Source organism: Pan troglodytes, chromosome 11 (assembly GCF_028858775.2).
Source record: "Pan troglodytes isolate AG18354 chromosome 11, NHGRI_mPanTro3-v2.0_pri, whole genome shotgun sequence".
Lineage (NCBI taxonomy): Eukaryota > Metazoa > Chordata > Mammalia > Primates > Hominidae > Pan > Pan troglodytes.
The window spans coordinates 16,734,854-16,754,175 of record NC_072409.2 but is presented as its reverse complement, the minus strand read 5'-3'; the positions used below and the strand labels follow the sequence as shown (position 1 = coordinate 16,754,175).

General features: G+C 53.7%; 1 protein-coding gene and 1 long non-coding RNA gene across 9 annotated transcripts in view; one reads left to right on the top strand and one right to left on the bottom strand.

Annotated features, from left to right (window-relative positions):
- DAB2IP (DAB2 interacting protein) overlaps positions 1-19,322 on the top strand; it is a 216,016-nt gene that overhangs the window by 121,412 nt on the left and 75,282 nt on the right. For 7 of the 8 annotated variants that reach the window (XM_016961574.4, XM_016961572.4, XM_016961589.4 and 4 more), the window contains exon 3: positions 8,827-8,960. In XM_016961574.4, coding sequence (XP_016817063.1) covers positions 8,827-8,960 — 134 coding nt within the window. Of the gene's footprint in view, positions 1-8,826; positions 8,961-9,030; positions 9,164-19,322 lie in introns of those variants that run through there. The other variant, XM_016961587.4, reaches the window with a different exon arrangement.
- LOC134807721 (uncharacterized) lies at positions 4,952-8,530 on the bottom strand. Its single transcript, XR_010148868.1, has 4 exons — positions 7,874-8,530; positions 7,427-7,614; positions 7,130-7,317; positions 4,952-5,121 (listed from the first exon to the last, which is right to left on the bottom strand). It is a non-coding gene; the product is annotated as an uncharacterized LOC134807721 (long non-coding RNA).

The following is a 19,322-nucleotide window of genomic DNA, read 5'->3' as shown; positions in this document are numbered from 1 at the left end:
ATGCTAAGGCAAGTGTCAGCTGGAGGATTTATGGGACAATGAGTCACTCCCTGGCTGCTCTGGGTTGTCACATCCCAAGCTGAGACCTTGGGAATGCATAACTGGTTTCTGTTCGCTGATGCCCGCCTAATCCTGGGCACTGGCAGGTACCAGGAGGGCTCTGCTGACGTCCTCAGCTCCCCTCCCAGCTTCACCTTTACCCTCTTCAAATCTGGGCTCCCCTCTTTTTCCTCCGTTAGACTCTCAGTGTTCCTTAGGGTTCCCCTTTACTTGGGTGTCCTCTGCCCTGGGGAAGGGATTACAAGCCCAGGCTCAGGTGGTGGTGTGTAACTTGGAGGCTAGAGGGAACTGTGATAACTCCAGGGGCCTCCCAGGGCAGCCAGACTCCCCGCTGTCCTACCTCTACACCTCTGCTTATGCTGTGAGTCTGCCTGGAATGCCTGTATGTGGCTATCCTGCCCCAGCCAATCTCAGCAAGCCCACCTGCTGTCCCACCTTCAATGTTTCTAAAATGCTGTCAAAAGCTGCCTCCTCCAGCAAGTCTGCCCAGATTGCTCCCAAGTGAAATCCTTTTAAAGAGCCCCACAGAGCACTTTATCTTTTTCCTTTTACATCATTAAATATTTGTGAATTCATTCAAGAAATATTGAGAGAATACCTGCCAGGCGTCCAGCACTGGAGACCCAGGTTGCCATGGCCCCTGCTCTGGAGGCTTGACAGTCCAGTATGGGGTGGGGGAGGCACTAAACAAACACACTTATAATTGCAACTGTGGTAAGTCTACAGGGAGACCTGGCCTAGTGTGGGGACATCAGGGGAGGCCTCTAAGAGAAAGACTGAGGAGGTACCTGAAGGGTGTGGAGAGCCTTCCTTCCCAGGCAGGAGGAACAGCCCAGGCCCTTCTGGCTAACGGCTGGGCTGGTCTCTGGTGGTCAAAGGAAGTGAGAGCAGTGAGCCGAGATCGCGCCACTGCACTCCAGCCTGAGGACAGTGAGAGACTCCATCTCAAAAAAAAAAAAAAACAAAAAACTATGACAATGAAAGTGATCATGACCGCAATGATAGCAGTTCGTATTTATTGTATGCAGGGAAATGGGCTAAGTTTCTTCCATGCGTGATCTCACTGAATCTTCACAACTACCTTGTCCCCATTTTACAGAAGAGGACACAGGCATAGAAGGTTAAGTCATGAGCCCAAGGCCCCAGAGCCATTAAGTGGTGGAATCCCCTGCTCTCACCCTCTTCCGGAGGAAGGATGAAAATTATTTACATTTTACCTGGGGATTCCTAGAGATTGAATTACCCTTAGGACCTAAAGAGGTGTGTCAAACAGTGGAATTTCAGGTGTGCTGATGGGCAGGAGAAATGTTTAGGGCAGGGACCTTCAGCTCTTGCCAGGGAACAGAACTCCAAAAGTCACAGGTTCCGGGAGCTGTAAGCTGTAAAAACGAGCTTTGAGTGTGAGAGAAGCAAACAAGTTGTCCTCAAAGACTGCCACAAAGTGAAGCCCTGCGAGAAAAGCAGGGGGAGTTATCTTGGAAGCCGTTAAGAGCTGTTTTCTTGCCTTGGTCCTGAGATCTGGGCTCCCAACTCTGGAGCTTCTTGGGCCACTTGCCCTTCCTGTCCTGGTTGTGAATGTGAGCACCTGAGGGCCAGCGTGTTTAGCTTGTGTGTCTGCACAATTCTGCGGGTGCCTGATGATAGCTGAGTACATGTGTATATTTATTGGCTTATTTCAGTGTATTTGTATGTTAGCTTGTATGTTTCATGGCTGTGTATGTGTGTATTCGTGTGTGTGCTGATCAATGTGTATGTGTTTGTGTGTGTCTGTATGTGTGGTGGTACTGGGGTACTTGTATGCTTACACATACATTTCTTTGTGGGATGCCTTTCCTGTGTGCATTTGTATGCATGCCTGTCCTTGAACTTGTGTATGTTTCTGGCCCTGTATATTTCTCTATGAGAACATGTTTAAGTGTGTCTTTCCAGGCAGTATTTTAACTCAACAGTGACCCTAGAGTGTCAGGGTCCAGCCTCTTCCTGGGGCTTCCCTGAAGGCTCTCAAGGCCTATGAATTGGTTTTCTTTGTATGACTTAAGTAGTCTGGCTAACTTCTCCAGGCGGAATATGTGGCGATCTCAATGGTATGAGATTGTAGAGGATTCTGTGGGCATAGGGTGGCCTGTGAGTAGGTGGCCACCAGGAAGGCACCAACTTAATCCCAGCTTAAGGTGCCTCCCCTCTTTCGCCTGTCACAGTGTCTGACATTCCATTAGTGAGTCATTCTCCAGCTGGGACTCTCTTTGATGGTGCATACCCTTGAGGGGAGGAGGCCAGAGAAGCCCGGCAGCCTGCTGAGGGTAGAGACCGGGGAACAGGGAAGGGGAGGGCAGGAGGAATGGCGCATCTGAAGGATTTGGGCAAAGCCAGAGAATTCCCTGATGCCGTTAGTGCCTAGCCTGGGGCGGCCCAGGCACCCTGACCCTGGCAGCTGCTCTGACTTTATAGAATCATCAAATATCAGCGCTGGAAAGGAGCTTGGTGATCACCCAGTCTAGCCCCTAGTGTTGTAGATGGGAAGACTGTGGCCCAGAAAGAGGAAATGTGGGCAGACTGGGAGGTTCTTGAAGCGTGGATGCTGAAGATGCAAAGAGCACTGGGCAAGGAGCAGGGGACCCAGGTTCTAATGGCTCTGCCTGGTGACGCTGGGCAGGTCCCACTGCCCTCTGGGCCTCAGATGTCTCCTCAGTGTCACTGGCCTGGCTGCCCTCTGTGGGCCCTCCTGACTCTCACTCTGTGACTCTGGAAGCAGGACCCCCACCACCCCCAGCCCTTTTCTAGTGCCCCCACCAGCCTGCCGCGGTGTCAGGTCGGCCTGCCAGCTCGTGCACCCAGCATCTCTCCCCTCCTGGAGCCGAGAGAGGTGGCAGGATCTGGATGGGATCTTCTCCTCCCTTTCTTGTTTATTTAGATGTGCTTTTGGCATTCGGGCAAAGCCCCAGAAAGATAATGAGAGACATGCCTGTCAAAACAGTCTCCCTTCTCCAAGGCTCTCTCTTTGGGGATGGGCCTTAGAAACTGCCATGGGAGGAGCCGGGCCTTGGTGGAGGGAGGGCCCACAGGGTTCTGCCTCCATCCTGAGTACTGTCTTGGGGTTCCCCAGTGGGCAGCTGAGGGCTTAACGGGTGACAAAGTTCTGCCAGGCCCACATGCCCATCTGCAGCAGCCCAGGTCAGTCTGTTGAAAGGGGAGAGGGTGATGAAGACAGGCCTGGAGGAAGAATGCAAGGACAAATAGATGCTGGGCTTGGGGGAAGGAACCCGCCCTTGATTGAGCACCTACTATGTGCTAGGCATGTTGCTCAGTGCTTCGTATTCAGGTGAGAAGCAGTGCCTTTGAGACCATTGGTGATGTGGGGCTCCTGAGTGTCCAGGTGGCGGTGCTGAAATGCAGATCCCTGGTTCCCTAGGGGCTGCCCCCTCGGCTGGGAGTGAGGCACAGACAAGGACAGCACTGGGCAAGGTTCCCCTCCCTGGGGGTGGGAAGCCTCCAGGTCTTCACTGGGAGCCCCTGTGGGACAGCTCTGCACTCGGGGAGTGAGCGGGCCTCCCTTTCTTCCCTCCCGCCTTGGCTTTGGTCCTTGAGGCCTAGTACAGTGCCTGGGGCTGAGTGTGGGGAGGATGATCAGAGCTGTCTATCTGTTTCCCTATATGGGGGAGTCCCCACGCTGCCCATCCCAGGGGCCAGAACTCTCTTGGTTACAGTCCCAGCTCTGCCACTTTCAGCAGGTGACTTAACTTCTCTGAGCCTGCATTCCCCCACCCGGAAATCCAAAACATCCTGAATTCTGAAGCTCTTATCCTCCCAAGGATTCCTGATAACAGGCATTGGGCGCTCCTAGGCATCCTCTCCTAGGGTGGGGGTGATTCGTCAGAACAGAAGCTTGATTGCTGGTAATATATCATCATCATCATGTGGAATTCATTGAAATGAGTGAATGAAGAAATCATGTGTCTTGAATTCTGAAAGGCCTTTGAGACAGTCGTTCAGGACCTTCTGGAGAAGCAGCAGGGTTGTGGGCCAGATGTCAGGATGGTGGTGTAGCTCTACTCCTGGGGTAGTAGAGCTGCTTAAGAACTTGGGTCCTTCCAGCCAAAGACCCCCCAGGCCTCTGACCCCCACTCAAACTGCCCTGTGCTTTGGTCAGTGATATGATGGAAGCCTAGGGCCTAGGGGATCAGCTGGCATAGGAAGGGTGTCCAGATGGGCAATGGGCCATCCACAGAGGGGGCGGGGCTACACAGCTATCCACGCCCAGCCGTCAGGGAATGAGCTGGGGAGGTGGCACGAGGCAGCAGCCTTGTGCAGCAGCCTTGTGCAAAAGCCCTGGGGCCTTGGTTGACCTCAGCGTCGTGGCACAGCTGCCTGACAAGTAGATGGGGACATGGGCTGCTTTAATAGAGGCAGAGTGCCCCATCTGGGGAGGGAGCCGCGGGTCCCCGCAGACTGTGTCGGCTGCTTGCTGAGCTTTAGACATCAGTCCTTGCTCCAGTGAATGAAAGCTGAGGCCTCCACCTGAGCAGCCCTGCCTGCCCCGTGCACTTTGGACATTGGGAGTCTCTGTGAGGTTGCTTTAGGAAAAAAAAAAAGTGCTTGTTTAAAAGAGTTCAAAACTACCAAACTGGATGACATTCTGCGGCTCCAGAATCATTTTGCAAGCATGTTCATTCATGTCCCTGTCCCCCTGCTGGGCGGCCCACAGCCTCCTTGGAGAGCCCAGACTGACTCCCACCCTTGGTTGTCATTTATCCACTGGGGCAAAAAGAGGTGGTGGTGCTCAGCCAACATCAGTATTGGTTGCAATAAACCTACTACTCTTTGTAGTTGCTTAATAGTTACTGTCTTTCTGGCGACATTGTACCTCATTTCATCCTTCCCAGGTCCCATAAAGTAGGTATCATCATCAGTTTATTTTACACATAGGGACACTGAGGCTCAGAGAGGTCCAGTAATCGGCCCACAGCTTGTCTGAATGAAGATTTGAGGCCAAGCAATGTGAGGGGGCTAGAGCTGCCCAGTGGGAATGGTCAGCAAGCGTGGGCTCCTGTGGTCCAGCGCCATCTGCAGGAGAAGTGGGATACAGCCAGACCTTAGGGGGTGTGGCTAGGGGGTCAGAGTCTGTCACTAGGCAAGGGAGTGATTATGGGGACCACCTATAATCTTTGCAGATGAGCTAGGCCCGACACATGTCACTACAAACGGAGTGTTTTTAACAGTCCTGTACATATATATGGGAATTGCACATGGCTTTTGTTGAGCACTTACTGTCTGCTACACTCTGAGCCTAGAGCTTTATCAGTTTTTCGTTTTTGTTTTTGTTTTTGTTTCTTGAGATGGAATCTTGTTTTGTTGCCCAGGCCGAAGTGCAGTGGCCAAACTTGGCTCACTGCAACCTCCACCTCCTGGGTTCATGCAATTCTCCTGCCTCAGCCTCCGGAGTAGCTGGGATTACAGGCTCGGGCCACCACGCCCGGCTAATTTTTGTATTTTTAGTAGAGACGGGGTTTTGCCATCTTGGCCAGGCTGGTCTTGAACTTCTGACCTCAGGTGATCCACCCGCCTCAGCCTCCCAAAGTGCTGGGATTACAGGCGTGAACCACCATGCCTGGCAACTTTATCCACTTTTATCTGCCAATTTAGTCCTCACTGCAGCCCCCCACCCACTTCACAGAGAGGCAAGGGGCCTTAGCTGTCTTCTCTTGCAGTGAGGGGTCTGTGGAGCTGGGTTTGACTTGGTTCTTAGCCACTGGGCTGTCAGTGGGCTCCACTGCGGTCCCGGAAAGTGGGTATCAAGAACCCTGTTTGACTGAATGATTTGCCCACTGCCCCTCAATTAAAGGTTGTCTTGGGTCTAGAATAAGAGTTTCTGACTTGAAGACCAGTCAGCCCCTCTTCCCAAGTTAGGGGCGGTAGCTGCCTCCAGAAATCAAGTCCCAGGAGCTGCCTCTGAAGGGACAGCAGAAAAGGTTTGCCTCCCTTCATCCGGCGAAGAGGGAGAGGACGCCCTTGGCCCTCCACCCCCATGAAGGAGAGCAACAAGCTGTGTGGCTGGGCAGAGCAGAGCAGAGGACTGGAGTCCACGGTCCTTGATTAACCTTGCTTTGTGATCTTGGGGAAGGCCCTTCCCTACTCTGGTCCCCAGTCACCCTGTAATACAGCCTTTGCATCTGAGTCCCCTTCTGGCAGTGGCTTTCCAAGATGATGAGTATTTGTTAAGTCTGTCATATGCAGGGTCCTGAGCTGAGTTCTCTGGGGGACACAGGTCTCTAGGTGGATGTGTGATGTGATCGGTGGGTGGGTCAACGGGAACACTCTCTGTTCCCTGGAAGAATCTCTTTTCCTATGATCTGAGCTCCCTGACCTCTTGAATATCCATATACTGCTCACTCCATAGTGTTCATGGCTATCTTGGCCACTGTGTCTAGCACATAATGGCTCTCATTAAGGTGAAAGAGTGAATATGACAGGGTATTAGGAGTCCCCAAGGTCATTGTCAGTTTGGGTGGGGGAGCTACCATTCTGAGTAGGCTTTAAGGAGGAGGCTGCTTGTCAGAGGAACATTAAGTAGAGTCACAGGGGGTGGAGTGGGGAAGAGGAAGTGGCACATGTGCATCAAACCTCCTAGACGGGAGAAAACTTTTTTTTTAAACTCAGAAATAGGATAAAGCCATCAATATTGCTCCAGAATGAGCTACCTAAATTGTGAAACATGCTTCTTTGTTCTTCATACCTCAAAATTGCAAAAATTGTGAAATTTTCATCAGTGTAGAAAATAAAAACCAAGAAAAGGTACAAGCCCATTGGGATAACTTGCTTGACCACAACCCCTGAGAGAAGAGAACCCATCCAAATTAGCCAGGTGCAGCCCCCTCTCCTATAGCTGGCAAGAGGCAGAGGTTGGGAGAGCTCAGAGCTCACGCAGAGGTGCAGGCCTCTGCCTCCATGCCATGTGTCCTGGAGAGCCTAGTGCTCTCCTGACCTGCCACCGTTTGGGGTCCCTCTGCATTAAGCATTGCCTTGTCTATGGGTCATGCCTCTGGAGAAGGGTCCCTCCTGCAGCCCCTAATACCTAAGAGATATTTGTGGCGGCTGATTAGAATACCCTGATGGATAATTCCAGGCTGCAGAGGTGAGAGGCATTTGGACTCCACTGCCTGGGATGTCCTTCTGGTGAGGTAGCATTTCAGCTGGGCCTTGAAGGACACGCAGAATCCCAACAGGTGGCCACAGGGGTAGGTCTCCTGTGGATATGAATGGCTGAGGAAGGAGGAAAAGGCAGAAGGAGAAAGATAGGAAAAGGGAAATCTTGAAAGCTCTTGAATTAGCCAGGCCCGGAAGCTGGGTGTCCTTGGGTGAGTCACTTTACCTGTCTGAGCAAGCTTCTTCATTTGCAGCAAATGTTTTTCTGTCATTTTCTGTCTGTGCGGGTGACATGAGATGACTTGTACAGCCCATGTTTGACCTTGTCATGTTGAAGATGGACAGATACAGCCCAGGGCCTGTGCCAAACATCCACTGCTCCTCTTGAACACAGAGAGGGCTGCCAAACTGACCCTTTATTTTGCGATGGATGGAATGTGGTATTTGGATTAGGTACATTAACCTCAAATTAAATTAATATCCCACTTGCCACCTGGAATTGAGACTGGGGTGGGTGAGCCCCCAGAACCCCCCCCTCTTTAGAGGACTCCCCCTCCTCCAGTTTTCCTCTCCCTCAAGCTGCCTGTAGTTTCCAAGCCCGGCAGGACCCAGGCTGTGTCCCCTGGGGCCCCCACATCTATCCCGTCACCTGTAAAGGGAAGATTGGTTTGACCTGTGTGTATTGAACGCCTGTCTCCTCTGTCTCTTCCATTAGACCAGGAGCTCTTGGGATGGGGGAGGTGGGGGATTAAGCTCTGTTTTCAGTCAGTGCAACCTGGTAGGTGGATAAATGGCGTGAATAAGGTTCCCCAAATCTTGAAGCTTTTAATGGGGATACTCAGCAAACCCTTCAGCCCCTCGGGCCCCTCCCTGAGCTGAGCACTAGGGATCCCGTCCCCCAAGGTGGTTGTCCTTGCTGGGGTACATACAACGGTTCCGGGGAGGGGCCCCACCCTGACATCAAGCTACTGCCGCTCTGGGAAGGAAAGTCGCCCGGAATCGGGGTCTAGGTGGCCAGGGCACTGCCAGGCGCAGGCCAGCCGGCGCCTCAGCCGACCACGCGCCCGCTCTCATCGGTACCACCGGGGGCTGGAGAGCAGCGACCTCGCAGCGGAGGAAGGCGCTTTGTCAATCCCCGACGGGGTGGGGGGGCGTGGATTCCTCCAGGTGGGTGTGGGGGGTGTGACCTCGCACGGGGAGGACAAGCTCGGAGGCTGCAGGGAGGTGAGCGGGGCGGCCGGCCCTGGCGGTCCCCGGGGGTCTCCGCCCCTCCGCAGCCCCGCCCCCTCGTCCCGGTACTCCCCCTCGCCCCGGCGCCCGGGGGGCTCGGGCAGCCTCGGCCGCGGTCGGCGCGGCTCGGCTCGGCGTCGCCAAGGCAACAGCGGCTTAGGGGGCGGGGGCGACGTGGCGGGCGGGGTGGGCTGGGCCGCGCTGCGCGGGCCGGGCCGTCGGCGCTCGGTCGGCGGGCGGGCGGCGCGGGCCGCGAGCTGCTGGGGCCGAGCCCGAGCCCGGCCCGCCCTCGGCCGCGCGGCCGCCCAGCAAGGGTGCGGGTCCCGCGCGGGTCCCGGCCCGCCGCCGCCGCGCTAACCCCGCCTCCCCTTCCCCCTCTTGTCCCCCCGTGCGCAGGGCTTCCTCAGCCGCCGCCTCAAGGGCTCCATCAAGCGCACCAAGAGCCAGCCCAAGCTGGACCGCAACCACAGCTTCCGCCACATCCTGCCGGGGTTCCGGAGCGCCGCCGCCGCCGCCGCGGACAATGAGAGGTGAGCCCGCCGCCGCCGCCCGGTCCCCCGCGCCGCCGCCCCGGGCTGCGCCCCTGAGGACGCGGGGACAAAGCGCGAGCCCGGCCCGGGGCGAGCCACAGGGCGGTGGGGGGACCCCACGCCGCCTGCCGGGAACTTATGGGGCTACCTCGGCCGGACTAGGGGGCCCGAAGGGAGGACCCTGTGCCTCCCTCCGGGGTTAGGTGAGTAGAGGAGAGGAGAGCAGAGGGTGCCCGCGGCGGCCCGGGCGAGGCCGGGCGCGAAGTCCCCTCGCAGGGAAGTCCTGCCTCGCCTGTCCGAGGTGGGCATTGTTTCCTGGGCCGTGCGGTGCCCGAACCGGGGACGGAAGTGGGGCCTCTGCCGCCAGGACCCATCCCCCTGCCTTGGGAGCCCCTGGGTATCAGATACAAAAGGCATTTTCGGCCGGGTTTGGCCGAGACCGGGCGCTGCCCGTGGTGAGGGGAAGGGTGAACATCTGGAGGGGAGGAGCAGGGGGCTGGGCCACTTAGGGGGCACATCTGCTCTAAGTAGGGCGCGTGCTCCGCTGGGGGCTGGCGCTAGCAGAGCGGGCAGTGCCCAGGCCCTGAGCTGGGGGCACAGCCTGAGGCTGGGGAGCCAGGGCCATCTCCTCTCCAGCCTAGGCAGCTGCTTCTCTCCCTCCCTCACCTCTCCACTCTCAGGGGTGTCTCCTGCTTTCTGTTTCCTTCTCCTGGGCCAGCCGGGAGCAGGTGTGGAAATTCCGCGGGGAGGTGGCTGGTGGGGCAGAAGGGGAGAGGGAGGAGGAGGTGGTTCAACCTGCCGGGAGACGGGAGACGCTGGCCAGGGAGCAGGCTTCAGCTCGCAAGGGCAAGCCATCCTGTCCTCCAGGGGGCACTGGGCGGACACAGCCTCTCAGGGCCCAGGTCCTCCTCGAGTGGTGCCAGCCACAGGCACCTTTCCACTTAGGCACAGGCATGGCGATGGATTCCAGTGCCAGTTAGAACATGTCCCTGCCCAGCCTGTGGAGGTGAAAGTAGGGGCAGGCACCGAGGAGCCTTTTCAGCATTCAGCCCGAACGTCTCAGACCACTGGCATCTGCCTTCGTAGGGCTGTGTCCGTGTTGGCACTCCCTGTAGGGGAGGCGTAGGTAGCATGAAAATGTCTCTCCCCTCCCCCTTGGTTCTAGCGGGCAGAGGAGTACAAGTTACAGCCCAACTCCTGCCCAAGGTTGAGTGACTGTTTAACTGACCCCTAGCATCTTCCTGGAGAGTAACCCTCCCACCTCCCAGTAGAATGGCTAGACGTTTAATTTCCATCGTCCCAGAGCCGCGCTCTCCAGTGCATCCTCACCACTGCCTGCAGCTGGTTTCCTGCCCCAGCTGCCAAGCCCAGCCTGAGGCGGGACCCTCAGCCTTTCTCTGATGGCCCTGGTGCCCCAGGGGACCAGGCGTGCCCTGGCAGGAAGATGCAGCCAGGCCAGAGCTCAGCGCTGGGTGCAGTCACTGCGTCTTTGAAAATCTCGCTTCCCATCTTTGTTATTGTCTGGGCGGCAGGCCACCGGGTTTGCTGCCTTCCTCCCTCCACCGGGCCCCTGCCTTCGGCTGTCTTCCCCAGGAACATGCCCTTCTCCGCGCTTTCCTTGGCGGGGGTCAGGACCCTCTGCACCCGCATGCGGGGGCTTGTGTACGTACCCCGTTTTGTGTGCATGTGGTGGTTGTCCGGGGAGCAGGAGAGACAACAGGCAGTCCGGCCTCTGAGTGTGTCTGCTCTCCCGGGAGCAGGCGGCATGCATGTCATGTTTACCTCCTTACAGCGGGAAGCCTGTACCTAGAAGCCGGCAAGTGTTGGCTGGCCACCCTAGCCAGAGGTCGGGGCATGGCCAAGACGACCTCGTGCGGGTCCTGCCCCACTTGGCCTCAGGTCAGCCTTGCCACATGCTGAAGGGGCGCAGAGTGGGGGTTGGGAGTGAAACTACAAGCCTGTTTCTGGAAACGGTAGGAAACGGTAGCGGTTGGAGCAGAATGTCACTGGCAGCGGTGTGGAATTGTCTTATTAATTTTCTAGAAACAAAATCTGGCTTGGTGGCTTCTCTGGCACAGGAAGGGAGCCTAGATTTCCCACGGACAGGCAGAAAGACTGGGTTTGAAATCTCTCTACCCAGCCTTGGAGCTGAAATAGGCTTTCCCAGTACTGGGGTCTCCTGATTTGCTGCTTTGCTTAGGAACAGATTCGTCGGCTGCTGCTGGGATGGATGGGCAGAAATTTCTCTGGGGCTGTCCCTGGAGTCATCCTATTTGGAGTTCAGTGAGTAAAAACAACTATGGTGACCCCGCCCGCCCCCCAGCTCATGGCCAAACCTGGATGAGTGGAGCGGTGCCTCTCCCTGCTCTGATGTGGTGTGGTTGTGCTGTTGAAGGCTGGGAGGGCAGGATGGGCTGTCTTTGGCTGGGCTTAGCAGCAAGGAAGGGTTGTGTCCTGGCTCCATGGGACCCCCACTGGCTGCCATGCCTCTGGCTGGGGAGAGGGTAAGTGCCAAGACGCTAGCCTCAGTGAGTGGGTGGGACACGAGTGGGAAGGACGGTGGGGGCTTCTAGGGTGTCGAGCGGGAGCCCTGGTCCCCATGGCCTTCCTGTGTAGATGAGCGGCACAGGGCACTCTGGGGCGGCCACTTGAGTTCTGACTTTGGATGAATCTATCTGGTTTATATGGCTGCTGAAGAGGCTTTGTTGAATGCTGTCTGCGTGCTCCGCAAGCTGCTGTATTGGGGAGGTGGTTTTTTTGCGCTGGAATTCTCTCATCTGGAGGTTGGAAACCAGTTGGTTCTGTGCTGGGATTTTTTTGGCTCCCTGGAAAAGGAGTCGGTTTCAGGGGTGGGGATGCCGAACCTGGCTGGTTGGGATTGAGGGTTGCTATCTGGTTGTGAGGCTGGGGTCAGGCCAGGCAGTGCTTGGTTGGCACAGCTGGGCTCTGGGGGCTGGGGGCTGTAGGACAGGCTTGAGCCTTCGGACTTATTCTTCTGAAACGGCCTCAGGGGAGGTTGCCAGCTGGTCTCCACAGTCTCTGGGTCCCTCAGACACTCATTTCTTCTTCAGAGGCTTTGGCAATAAGCACCAAGGACAGGTGATCATTTCTCCTGGGTAACAGAAATACATGCTGCTTGGAGCGCTTTCCAGGTGAAAGGTGTGCCGGCAAAAGCATTTTCATTTTGCACACTGGAAATGCTGCTGCTTCATTTACAGGGCTGTTTTAATGTTGGTAAAAGTGATATAGAGGATGTGGTTCTGTCAGCCCAGAGGATAATTTCCAAGTCATTCATTTATTTATTAATGTTACTGAGGAGCTAGGAGGGTCAGTTGGCAATATTATGCTTTCCTCATTCCTTCTCTCTCCTGATGCTGTTTCTGGGTGACTCTAGCCCTCCACACCTGCTGGGAATATGCTTCCTTTGGCATGCTACCTGTCTAAACTTACCACAGTAGTTACTCTAAAGTGTCTGTACCCCCATCAAGCTCTTCCCAGTCATCCTGGTGCAGAGCTTAGCTCATAAATGCAGGCAGCTCTGGGGCAGGTAGGCAAGGCTGCTATGTGTGGAGTTAGGGATCGATTCCCCCTTCCAGAGTATGTGTGTGCTGGCTGGCGTTCCCACACCTGAAAGTTACTAATGGTGGAATTCCAAGTGATAAGGGACTAGGGAAGGAGATACAGTACTTGGATGTTGGGGATGGCAGCTTCCAGGGACCCTCACCTGGACCTGGGTAGGCAGGAATCAATTCTGCCCCTTGTGGTGAGACAGTCCCTGGAGGAGGGAGAGTGAGGAAGGTTGATGAGGAACAGGGGAAATGGAAGTTAGGGTCTATTTTCCTGCTTTAGTTGCTGACAGTAAGTGCAGGCAGGACTGGGCACCCAAGTCTGGTGTTTCTTGCCCTTGTTCCCTCCCCTACTATAGACAGGGAGGGCCTGGTCCTTTTTTGGGGGACTAGTCTGTCTAGTGTGGTGATGTCAAGATGATAGTGCAGTTTAGACAATTGCCAGGAGTCATGGGATGTATGTGATCTTTGGATTTGAAGCCAAGCATTCCTGGGGCAAGTCACGTAACCTTTTGCAGCCTCAGTTTGCTCATCTGCAGAATGGGCATCATGATAATCATGTTGTTGAAGACATTAACATTAATACATTTAGCACACTTTTCATAGAAATTGTCTGGTTCAGTGCTGTTTCCTTAGCATTTAACACTGGGTCTTGCGCATTTCTTAAATGTTTCTAAAATTTAATTAAATAATGTGTGAAAGAGGTTAGATTAATATGTCATAGGTTTTCAGTTAATATTGGTAGGGTTAAGTCACCTCGTCTTGGTAAGCCTCAGTTTTCTCATCCACAGTGTGGGAATAATAAGCAATCATGTGGCCTCATCCTGAGGTTCAAGAGGTAATAGATGTTGCTGTGCCTGGTAAGGTGATTCGAGCTTAAGATGGGTCATTATTGCCTTAAACTTAAGAAACAGCCATTATTACCTAGAGCACAGGATGTTTTCCTAGGGATTCCTGCTTACACCTGGGAAAGCAAAGCTCTCATGTGTGTTTTAATAATCAGTTTTAAAAGTTCATTGTTCCATCTTCTGTTTGGGTCATACTTGTTTTTAATCATTTAGGCATTTAGGTTATGTCTAGGTTTTCTTTATTAAAAATGACACTGGGATTTAAATCCTTGAATATTTATCTTTGCCTACATTTCTGATTTTTCCCAAAGGATAAAGTCTTAGAAACAGAATTACTAGGTCTAAAAATATGAAGAGTTTGAGATTTTTCTTAGAAAAATGTCACCCACCAAAATCCTGTAATAATTCATACCCTTCCCCAGTGATTTTTGAGAGTGCTTACCTGTTTCCTCACACCCTTCAAAACATTGGATGTCATCATTAAAACAGTCTTTATCGTTTGGATAGGCAGAAAAAGGGCATTTTTTTGTTATTTGCATTCATTTGCTTGTTGGTGATCGAATAGTGCTTTCCTGAGTTTCATGGCCAGTGGCAGTGCTTCTTTTGAGACTTGTCTATTCCTGTCCTTTGCCTGAGTGTTCTGACAAGCCTCTTGCAGGATTCTTGGTTGCCCTGTTTGGTCTTCCTCAGCTCTGAGAGGTCCCATGTAGGTGGATCCTACACGTCAAATGAGCCTCTGCCTTCCAAGAGGTATGACAAGGAATTCATTAATTACCTGTAAGGAAGGCTCACCTGGCTGTCCCCTCCTCCTCCCCCTCCCTTCTTCTTTCCACCTTCCTCCCATCCTCTCCTCTCCATAAGGAAATCAGGTTTAATTCCTAATCCCATCATTCATAAGGAGGCCCTGTATTTACACAGCACTTTAAGAGGTCTTCTGCCCTGTAGGGTAGGTAGGCAGTGAAAAGGCTGCTCTATGGCCAGGAAAACTGAGGCACACAGTCAAAGGCATGGAGGTGGGGCCTATGCAGAAGCCAGGCATTGGAACCAGATCCCCTCTCAACTGCAGCATTGTACTTGAGCCCCATGGGCACCTTTGGGGGCAGGGCTGACCGGCCCAGGAGCACATGATTCTGAGTCTCATCTCTAGAGAGGAAGGGGAGAGCCACAGAATACGACCTGGACATATAGAAGAATCAATTTATTTTTTGCTTTCTCATTTTTATTACTCTCCTTTAGATCTGGAGCTCCCTTGTGTACCTTCCCAAGATCCGAGCTGGGCAATATTTTTAGGAACGGTGGAAATTAGCTAGTGAGAATGGGATCAGCAAGGCTGGGGTTTCAAAGGCTGGAGAAGCCTTTCTTTGCACAAGCATATGTTTGTCTGTGTATGTCTTTTGTATGTGTTGCAAGTGTGCACCTGTCCTCATGAAGGTGTGTGTACATTATATGTTAATGTCCTTATACATGTCTGTGCATTTAATTGAGTTAATACAGGTGAAGTATTTGGAACAGTGCCTGGTACATCATATGGGGTGAGACTGTATAAAGTTGCTGTTTTGGGAGGCCAAATGCAGGCAATTGCATATGATTCAATCTATGTGTTCAGGATAAGTGTTGGCTACTATTGTTATTATCGTGTGTTTTCTTCTTGGGTATGCATCTGCCAGTTGTTTGTACATGTCTGTGTACGTATACCCTGTTGTGCCCATGTGTATAGTGTGTTCTGTGAGCACTCACGTGCATACCTGTGTGCATGTGTGCACTTTCTGTCTGGGTGCATGGACACTGAGCTGGCCGGTGTGTGAATAAGCTCCCCACCTTCTTGGGGAGAACTTCCCAGAGAGCAACTCTTTGCCTCCCCTCTCACCTTCGGTTACCAGGCAGAGCCCAGGCCCAGGTGCCAGGCCTGACAGGTGCCATGGGACTGCTTTCATTCTCCTCCAGGTAGCCCTGCCTATTGCCAGGCCCCATATTAGAATATGCAAATCGACTCTTTAATGGAATTCCTTTGCAAAATATTACTTGAACCAGTAAGTTAATTACCAGGCTCTAATTAATGGCTATTTTAGAAGGCCACAGAACAAAACTGGAGGAGATCATAAGAGACCAAAAAGGCAAGAGGGAAAAGCATCCAGCTCCCCCAGTCGGCTTGGTGACTCCTTCCAGGGTGGCAGGGTGTGCTTAGCTTCTCTCTGCTCTGAGCTGCCAGTCCGCTCCCTTGTGATGATTGGCTGTAGGTGAGTGAATGCTCCCCTTGCACGAAGAACCTCTGGTGGTTCTAGTCTCTTGGCCATCAGTGCATCCATCTGCGAGGTGTGTCCAGGGCAGCATCTGCCTGGGGATGGAGTGAGAATGTGTGGATAGCAAGCCTGGGCTGAGGTGGGGCTGCACCAACCTCAGAGCAGCCGGGTGACATGCCCAAGGCCTGGGCTGTGGGAGGGACAGTCACTGGCCACTCTGTTTTCCCACCCCTCCTGGGGCCTGTGGGCTATCGCTGCAGGGAAGCCGCCCCCCAGTCAGAGCCTGGGAGCCTGAGGCAGCTTCTCACAGCCAACTCTCCACCAAGGGCCCAACTCCCTCCCCTCCACTTCTCTCTGAGTTCACGGTGGAGTCACCTGTGGCCCATGTGTGACGTGAGAGCTTGCTTGCACACCCCTTCCTTGGGCTCTTGGTCAGGCCCTGCCTCTGTGTGACTATGGGCAAGCCGTGGTTCCTCTCTGCCCCTCCTTCCACTCATCCATCAAGAGGAGTGATTGTACCTGCCCACCTACCTCAAAGGGCTGGCTGGAAACTCGCAGGAGATTTTAGTGATGGAAATGAAAGGGGAGTTTCCCCTCCCAGCTGGGGCATGCCTGTGTTACCATCCCCTCCTGAGATAGAGGTCGTCTCTGTCCTCTGTGAGCATGTGGCTGTCCTCCCTTGTGTATACAGGCCATGCCACCTACCACCTGGGCATGCACACATGCACGTCCTTGTGGAAGCCACCAGTGTGCAGCAGATATCCCCTCTGGGCCACAGGGGCGATGGGGTGAAAACCTACGGGAGGGAGAGGGAAACAGGGTCCATCCCCACCCACAAAGGTTCCTGGCACCCTGCCTGAGAATTGGGGGAGGGGTAAGAAGTGATCCCAAGGCTGGAGGTCAGGCCCCATCTTGAGGGTTGCCCAAGTTGACCTCCCTTCCTCCCCTCCCTGTGTTGGCTTAGGAGGCCTGCGTTCTGCAGACCCCTAGGGTTATCCCCTTGTAGACCTCAGCTGATGACAGTGCCTTGGCGGTGGGCTGCTTGGAGGCACTAACAGAGCACTTTGCGCCCTGTGCCAGAGGCATTTAGAGTTGGCCTGTGAGTAACTGAGTGTGCTTAAATTTTTTAAGAGGGATGGACCGGTGGGCAGCCTGAGACTGAACTTTTTAGAGGTTCCGCAAAAGGCAGCCTGAGTAGGTTTTTGCCACCTCCACCCTTCTGCCGCCCCCCTCAGTTTTCCCATCTCTCAGGTGGGGCTAGTGGTACATTACTGCATCAGATGCTCTGCCGAGTGAGTTACTCCTTAGCACAATGAGATCCCACCTCCACTTTTCAGTGGGCAGCCCCCACGGGGGACCAGAGCAGCCCTTCTCCCTACTGTCCCAGGTAACCATCACCTCCTGCCTGTCGCCCTGACTTTTCTGGAACAAGCAGGGCCCTTGTTTTCAGGCTGGGCCTGATCGTAAAAGAGTGCACTGGGGAGAGATAGAGATGGCACCAGGGTAGCATGGGCCCTAATTTGATGCGACGTTGTCATGGGGAGTTTTCATACCAAGGGCAGTGAATTAGTGTAGTGTCTCCCTGTGCCCAATGTCTAAGGGGAAGTTAATTTCATGCTCTGCCTTTTTGACATTCATAATCAGAACGTTGTATTGCAGCTGCAGATTGTTAGCAGGTGAAGGATGTATGAGCCTCAACAATTACTGTTTCTGGCTTGGGAGGAGATTGATTAATAGATTGTTCCCAGCCCCACCCCCTCTGCTTCTTACTCCCGTTTGTGCTTTCTTTCCCTCTTTCCAACTTCACCGCATTTCGTCAGGAAACTAAGTGGCTATGACTAAATCCCTACTCTTGTACTAGAAACCCAGGGCAGAGGAGGACCTATATGAGCAGGAATTGCCTAGGACACCTGATAAAATGCAGATTCTTGGACTCCACCCCAGACCTTCTGAATTATACTCTCTGGGTGGGGTGGTCTTGCTTCCCCAAAGTTTGCTCCTTTTGCAGAGGGGCAGGCATTGTGCCCCAGCTGTGTGCTAGTGACTTGCCTAAGCACTTCCTGTGCTGTATTCTTACTGATTTCTCATAGCAAGAGGGCTTTTTGTTTCCCATTTCACAGGTGTAGAAACTGAAACCCGATATGTGAGTGGCCCAAAGTCACACACTGGAGGAAACCCAGTAACCAGGCAAGTCCATTCTCTGGTTGATGTCAAGATCCCACCAGTAGCATGTCATGTCCTTTCTCATTAAGGCTGTGATGCCTTTTGAAATAAACCCTCTCCCTCCTCAGAGGAGTAGCAGTAGCCCCCTTCTGTGCTTGCACTAGGCTCCCATTGTGAAAAGCTCCTGCACACCAGTGCCCTGGGTCTCCTGAGGGTGCTTGGAACAGTCAGGGCATTCATGACTGATCTGCATTTTGCAGCTGTGGTGGGTGACGCTCAGAGAGGTGAAGGGGCAGAGGCAAGGGGAGCTGGAACTTGTCTCCTAACTCCAGGTCCAGTGCTCAGCCCACCTGTGCCACCAAGGCCTGCTCTTCTCACTGACTTCCTGGTTGCAGGTGGGGAAACTGAGGTTCAGGGAAGTGTACCCATTTACTTAGGATTGAGCGAGCAGCAGTAATGCAATTCAAGGTCCGCCAAGTCAAATTCCACAGGACAGGACTAGTCAGCATTTTAGGAGTGGATCTTGTACCCTTGGCTCCCGCCTGAGAATGGAAGTCTTCCAGACCCCTTGGAAGGTCTCGGCTCAGGGAAGAGAATGACTGTCTTTGGAGAGACTAGGCCAGGTGGGGTGGGCTGCACTCCCAACTAAGGAGGCCAGGCACCTGCTAGGGTAGTGGGAGGTGATGGGGGATCTGCGCCTGTGAGGTGGGCAGCTGGAATCTGAACCTAGGGCTGCCTTACTCTAAAACCCCGTCCCCCACACCGCCAGTTGCCATGGAGGTTAATAGCAGGCGTTCCTGAGTCAGTCTCCCAGAGCTGGTCCAAGGCCCAGCTCCACCAACTGCTTCCCTCTGAGCTTGAGATTCTCTATTTCAGTAAAGCAAAAACAAAAACAGAAACTAGTGTCTCGGGGCCCAGGATTCCTGGCACAGGGCTGGCCCAGTCTTTCCTGGGCTTTGGTTTACTGCATTCAGGTCATGAAGCCCCTGGAGCTGCTGGAGAATGGAGCCATCGTAGCGGGGGGCAGGGGACAGAGATGCCTTTCATCCTGCTCTGTTCATGGCAAGCTGCTTCTGATGCTGTGATAGCCCCACCCACTGGCCCACCCACTGCCCATGAGTGGCCACTCAGGATGGGCCAGGCTCTGTGCCTGGTGCTTTCTCGTGCATTTGCTCAGCTCATTCTTACTATAGCCCTTTGAAGGATACGTGCTATTACTGTCCCCATTTTACAGAGAAGCAAATTGAGTCACAGAGAGACTGAGCAGCTTGTTGAAGTCCTACAGCTCATAAGTGGCAGAGCTGGGTTTCAAACCCAGGCGGTTGGCTTTATTATGTAAGGCCCCCTGTCAAGCACCGTTCTACATAGCCTGTGCTCATGTGCTCTGTTTCACATTACGTGTTCTGTCAGTGATCACATTGATAAACCACCTGGTCACTTAAGAAGCACCCGTGTGGCAGGCATTATGCATGGTATGTGCATCATCTCTGATTTTCTTGACTACCCTCATTTTATCCTTCCCCCATTTTACAGGTGAGGAAACTG